General features: G+C 17.6%; 2 protein-coding genes across 2 annotated transcripts; one reads left to right on the forward strand and one right to left on the reverse strand.

Annotated features, from left to right (window-relative positions):
* Positions 1–788: 788 nt before the first annotated feature.
* Positions 789–1,544, reverse strand: PRELSG_0005500 (Plasmodium exported protein, unknown function; the record flags this gene model as incomplete). The annotated part of the gene is made up of 2 exons (XM_028676568.1): positions 789–1,262; positions 1,347–1,544. The coding sequence occupies 2 exons, from the start codon at positions 1,542–1,544 to the stop codon at positions 789–791; spliced, it is 672 nt and encodes a 223-aa protein (XP_028531243.1).
* Positions 1,545–3,796: 2,252 nt separating this feature from the next.
* PRELSG_0005600 (Plasmodium exported protein, unknown function) lies at positions 3,797–4,589 on the forward strand (the record flags this gene model as incomplete). The annotated part of the gene is made up of 2 exons (XM_028676579.1): positions 3,797–3,994; positions 4,113–4,589. The coding sequence occupies 2 exons, from the start codon at positions 3,797–3,799 to the stop codon at positions 4,587–4,589; spliced, it is 675 nt and encodes a 224-aa protein (XP_028531244.1).
* Positions 4,590–7,184: the final 2,595 nt, after the last annotated feature.

Here is a 7,184-nt window from a genome sequence, read left to right on the forward strand (position 1 = left end):
ATATAAACGTATACTTAGTTATACATGCTCTTTATTAATTTGTTTGTTTAATACTCTAGCAAAGTCATTAAACGGGCAATTAATAAATCAATACAATAAAAATAAACAAAACAAAAAAAATAACTATATTTTTTTTTTTTTTAACTATCACCAGTGCATGGCTGATTTATTTTCCTGACTGATAGCTCATTTTATTTTACAAAAGGTTAATAACATCTTTTATTAACCAACAGTGGAAGAATAAAAAATTCAATAATTTTAAAATATATTATTAGTTATGTAGAAGATATAATTTATTTTTGTTATATATATTATTAAAAAATAGAAGTACATAATATATTTCTTTTATTTTCAAATGCTACAACCATAAATTAATGAAATTTTATTAATAACATAAATATCTATATAATTATGCATATCAGTATAATAAAAAATAAATCTCTCCAAAAAATATTCACAACTAAACAAATATACAATATTTAGTCAAGTAATAAATATAAAAATGAAAAGATATAGATAAAAAAAGAAATGCTATTTAATGCTAAATATGTAATATAATAAAAAAAATTAAAGAAATCTGCAAATTTGATTAAATAATAACTAAATATATGCTTATTTATCAATCGTATAAATCATAAGTAATTTCTAATAATGATACTAAATTTATAGTTTTATAATATTATAATTACGATTATATTAATAACTAAGACACTATTTATCTTTATACAATATTTTATTATTTATTTTTCCCTAAAGACTATAATTTTTATGATAATAATACTTTTAGTTTATATTTTTAAGTTATTCTTACTTTTCAATAGATCTACTATGCGAAGAGAATTAAAAAAAATAGAAAAACCAATTAATAACATGCAACTATCAAGTAACTTATGACTATATAATAGATCATCAAATAGAAAGTTAGATATTGTGTAAGAAACTATTGGTAAAATTACGATAAAAAATGAAAGAAAATTACTAAAAATATGTTTACACTTTTTTAAATTTCCCACACTAGATTTATTTGATTTTTTTATACTTTCTGTACCTGTTTCTGAACATATTTTTTCTATTTCTATTGATGAGTTTGTTTTTATTATATCTTGTTCCAAATATCTTTCTTTCATTACATCTGATAGATTTATTTTTGATTCTACATCTATTGATTTAATTATCTCTCTACCTTCAGCTAAAGATCTTGCAATTCTTAAATCAAACTTATCTTTTAAGATGTATTTTATATCCATGGATTTACAAGTAAACTAAAATTTGAAATCAAAATTTAATAAAAAATTTAACATTTAAATATATTAGAAAAAAATTATTTTTAAATATTATTATCTTACATTATTGGAACATTGTAATATCCAAATTAAAAAAATAAATAAAAAAAATTTTATAAGAAAAACNAATCTATTTATCTTCTCTCTTGTAGAATATACTTTTGAAGATGAAGTATCAAAGGCAATAAAAGAATCATCTATATGGGAGTAATGTTTAGGTTTTTTAGTAATATTTAAGATAATATTTGTTATCGTATTCATTGTATATTTTTCAGAAATTTTAAAATAATATTTTATATAAAAACAAAAATTGTAGATGTTATTTTTTTTATGTATATTTAAGTTTATTTCTATCTATGAATATAATTAATATTCAAGAATTTTTAAAAAAAAGAATAGAAAAATAAAAATTTGAAAGTTTTCAATGAAAATAAGAAATATTAAAATATTCATGAAAAAAATATGTTTTATAAATATAATATTGAAATTTTCACATTGAAATATTTAAGAAAATATTACTTAATAATATAATTATAACTGATTATATAAATGAAATGTTGAAAATATAAACAATAGATATTTATTATAAATAAATTCAAATTTTTTAATAATTTGTTGCTAAAAATAAAGATTAAGATATTGTAAAGTTTCTATTCACTTTTTAAGAAAAAAAAAATTTATAAAAAAATTTTCTAAATGAATAAAAAATTAAGAATTATATGCATTTATATAATAATGATGATGATTATATAATGATATTTATACATTTTAAATTACAATTGTATAATATTAATTGTAATAAAAGTAATATTATAGAGAAAAATAAAGTTTAAGAGAAAATGTAATATAATTTAAACTATGATTACTATTTATTATGAACTTAATGTAGATTTTATAGTATATCTCTTATCTTATTTATATTGTGAAATTGTATTTACTATTATTATAATAATTATTATATAACCACTTATTAACTCTGTATTATTTTATTTTAATTTTTTATTTTTATATTTATCCTTTTTTGTTTATAGTAGCTCCTTGGTCAATAAAAGGTATTATTAACCTTTTGTAGCATGCTAAGCTAGTTGCTAGTCGTATACGTACAAGTTAGCCATGCACTGACGCTAGTCCTATATATAAAAAAAAAAAAAAAATAAAGTTATTTTTTTTTTTTGTTTGTTTATTTACATATATATACATCTTTGTAATTATAAAAAAAAAATTAATAATATTTTTTTTTATAAAGTTTTTTTTTTTTGGGAAGAGTTTTATGAATGAATGTTATGTTATGTTATGTTTTAATTTTTAGTGTAAATAAAAATTAAAAGAAAGAAATGTTAACTTATTAAAAACTTAAGAGATAAGAGAAATGTTTATGTATTATTCAATGTACATTTTTGAAATAACATTGAATATCATAAATTGTGATTTAATAAATTGTTATAAATTATTTGTATGTTTTTAATTAAAAGAAGATATCAATTCTTTGTAAATAAAAACTCATTTATAACTGTTAATAGGTTTATTAAAAGATGCAGTAAAATTTAACTCAATTAAATATTATGCATCATAAAAACTATATATATATATATATAAACGTATACTTAGTTATACATGCTCTTTATTAATTTGTTTGTTTAATACTCTAGCAAAGTCATTAAACGGGCAATTAATAAATCACTCCTCTAGTCATGTAATAATTTATTTACTAAAAAAATTGATGCATGCATCGATATTTAATTTCAGTTTTTTTTTTCGTATAACTGGTTATAATTACATTTTACATATGTATAGTATCGTTAAATTGTGATCAAAATAAATAATCATAATTGACCATATATAAAGTAAAAATATTCTCATATTTTTTGCTATAAAAAAAATAAATTAAATATTATATCCTAAAGATTTATGCATTTATTTATATTATTTCAACCTTTCTAATTTAAATCATAGTAAATTTACTTATATTTTGTTTTCTTTTTATTATTTCTATCATAACTAATATTATATAATTGTTATATTAAATGACAAATCATCATTTATTAAAAATTAGAATTTTTAATGAACAAATAGAATTCTTAATTTTTTATTTATTCAAAGATTTATGTTATTTAATTTTTTTTTTTTTTACAGAAAATACATAAACTTTAGTATTTAAATAATATGTTCAAAAACATATAATTAATAGAAATTATGAACCTTTGATAATAAATATTTTATTTATGCATTTTCAGTATTTATTAATATATTTCACTTTAATTTTATTCCCATTAAACAATATTATAAACATTTTGATGTAATATTAATAAAAGATATTTAATATAATTTTTTTTTATATATGCATTAATATTTATTAATTTTATTTATATTTTTAATAGTTTGATTTTATTTTTTAAAGTGTTATAGATTATAACTAAAAAAAAATACTACCTTATACAAAAAATAAAAAAAATAATAAATAAAGATTAATTCTTACACATAAAAATATTTTTCACTTTATTAAAAAAAAGAGAATGATTAAGAAAAATAATATTATCTCAAATATTACTACGTATTCTAGAAACAACAGGAATGCAGATAAATTTTTAGTTATTATCGATTTAATACATTCAAAGAAATACTATAAGAAAGAGAAAATGAGGACATTTTCTTTCCCTATAAAATTTTTTATATTTACTTATTTAATTTGGATATTACATTGCTTTAATAATGTAAGATAGTAATAACTTTTATTAATGTTTATAGATTCCTTTTTTTTTTTTAAATTAAAATATTTTTTATAAAGAACGAACATTATTTTAGACATTATCTGTTTTATTTTTATTTTAGAGTACTTCATGTAAATTATGGATTAAGAAGCACCGTCTAGAAAATATTTTAAATTTAAAAGCTAACAGATTCTTGTCAGAAAATGAAAATGAACCGGAATCAAAACTTGAGTTTGAAATAAAAATTTTAGATGTAATAGAAGACATGCATATGAGGCCGAATGCATCGGAAGCAACTTCAAAATTTGAAATACAAAAAATAGATCCAGACAATGAAACAAAAGTAATGCAAAAAAAAAATTATGAAAAAAAAGTTTCCAGGAATAAATTAGAAATGTGTAAACATATCTTATATATATCTTACTTATATTCTATAGTTATTCTTCCATTACCTTTAGTTGCGTTAGCTTCTTATAGTTTTATTGTTGATAGTTCAATATGGGAACTATATAAGTCATGGATAATGTTAGTTGCTATCAATCTTTTTTTAAATTTAATTAATATTATGTATTTATATAAAAATAAGAAAAATAGATGAAAACAAATTATAAAATACTTTTTTAATATTAATAATTGTACTCTAAAAATAATAAATGAAATATAAATTATGAAAATGAAATTATAAATTTTTTATTAACCTTTGAAAAGTGCCCTAGTAAATTTACACATATATCACTCAAGTTAGGATATAATTGAAAATTATATAATCTAAGATAAATATACTAATTATTTTTGCAAATTATTAACTTTTGATTATTTAATTTGCATTCTAAAACATAAATCCTATATTATACTCTATATTAATATATATATGTGTATGTTATCTTTTATATATTATATATCATCTATTTATTTAAATGACTGTTTAATATTTATTACAAGAAATTTGTTTATTAGAGAATTTTTGTATGTTCTAATTATAAAAAATATCATTTATACATATTATTTTTAATTTTTTGAAGCTATAATTCATATATTGTCGTGAGATCAACAAATTTGAATTTTTGATTTATTAAATGATCATTTAATGACTCTGCTAGAATATTTAACATAGCATTAATAAAGGGCATGTATAAATTTTTCTACTGATTTTACTCATTGTAAAATTATATTTATGCTACTGAGTAAATTTTGTACATACTAATCTATTTAATTGAGAAATTATTAAGAAGCATTTATTTACTTTAATAAAATTACATTTTTATTTTTTTATTAATAATTTAAATCTTCAATAAGGTTATTGATTATGTAAAATAATTTATTCAAACAAATAAATTAACTTAACTGTAATTATTATTTGTATTTAAAAAATATGTAAAAATTAAATATTAATAAAAACAAAATCCTTTTTATTCTTCCTATGAGATCTCGAATACAATTTGTTTATTGTTTAAAAATTAATTCTATTTGGAAATAAAAATTTAAAAAAAACTCTTCCATTTGATCTTTCATTATCATATTAGACAAGAAAATAAATACTTTTTTTTAAATTAGCGAATGTGTAAATAACTATATATTTTCCCCAATGAAAAACTAACCATTGCCATGTAAAAGGTTAATATATTTTATTAACAAACGGGTCAATTAATAAATTATTAATTAAACAATTATTCAATTTTTTATTGATAGAAGTTATATGATATCTCAAAAGAATAAAGGAGAACTAAAAAAGTTGTTAAAATATAATTCAATATTTTGCAAAAATAAAATGAAAACCACATTGATATAACCCCGGACCTTTTTATGAGAAAATTTTAACTTAATTACTGATTTATTAATTGCCTGCTCAAAGAATTTACTAAGTGATCAATAAATTTGTTATTAACCTTTTATAGTACACTAAGCTAGTTTACTACTTGTGTACGTACAAGTTAGCCATGCACTAATGCTAGTTAAAAAAAAAAATAAATTTTTTTTTTTTTGTTGTATTTTTGACTTTTGTGTTTTAAAAAAATTAAATAAGAGTTGACATTTAATTATTAAAATTTAAGAGATAAAAGAATTATGTTTATGTATTATTCAATGCATATTTTGAAATAACATTGAATAAAATAAAGTTTTGACTATTAATTGTTATAGTTTGTCTGTATATTTTTTAATTAAAAGAATAAGTAATTCTTTGTAAATAAAAATTCATTTATAACAATTAGTAGGTCTATTAAAAGATGCAGTAATATTTAATTCCGATTAAATAGTATGCATCTGGTTAATAAAAGGTATTATTAACCTTTTGTAGAATGCTAAGCTAGTTGCTAGTTGTATACGTACAAGTTAGCCATACACTGACGCTAGTCCTATAAAAAAAAAAAAAAAAAAATAAAGTTATTTTTTTTTTTGTTTGTTTATTTATATATATATACATCTTTGTAATTTAAAAAAAAAAAAATTAAATATTTTTTTTTTTGGGAAGAGTTTTATTTATGTTATGTTATGTTTTAATTTTTAGTGTAAATAAAAATTAAAAGAAAGAAATGTTAACTTATTAAAAACTTAAGAGATAAGAGAAATGTTTATGTATTATTCAATGTATATTTTTGAAATAACATTGAATATCATAAAATTTTGACTTAATAAATTGTTGTAAATTATTTGTATGTTTTTAATTAAAAAGAAGATATTAATTCTTTGTAAATAAAAACTCATTTATAACTGTTAATAGGTTTATTAAAAGATGCAGTAAAATTTAACTCCAATTAAATATTATGCATCTGATTTATTAATTGCCCGTTTAATGACTTTGCTAGAGTATTAAACAAACAAATTAATAAAGAGCATGTATAACTAAGTATACGTTTATATATATATATTCGTTTTTATTATATATATATATATTGTTTTCTTATGATGCATAATATTTAATTGAAGTTAAATTTTACTGCATTTTTTAATAAACCTATTAAAAGTTATAAATGAGTTTTTATTTACAAAGAATTAATATCTTCTTTTAATTAAAAACATACAAATAATTTATAACAATTTATTAAGTCAAAATTTTATAATATTCAATGTTATTTCAAAAATATACATTGAATAATACATAAATATTTCTCTTATCTCTTAAGTTTTTAATAAGTTAACATTTCTTTCTTTTAATTTTTATTTACACTAAAAATTAAAACATAACATAACATAA

This window comes from Plasmodium relictum (assembly GCF_900005765.1).
Source record: "Plasmodium relictum strain SGS1 genome assembly, contig: PRELSG_00_v1_62, whole genome shotgun sequence".
Taxonomy (NCBI): domain Eukaryota; phylum Apicomplexa; class Aconoidasida; order Haemosporida; family Plasmodiidae; genus Plasmodium; species Plasmodium relictum.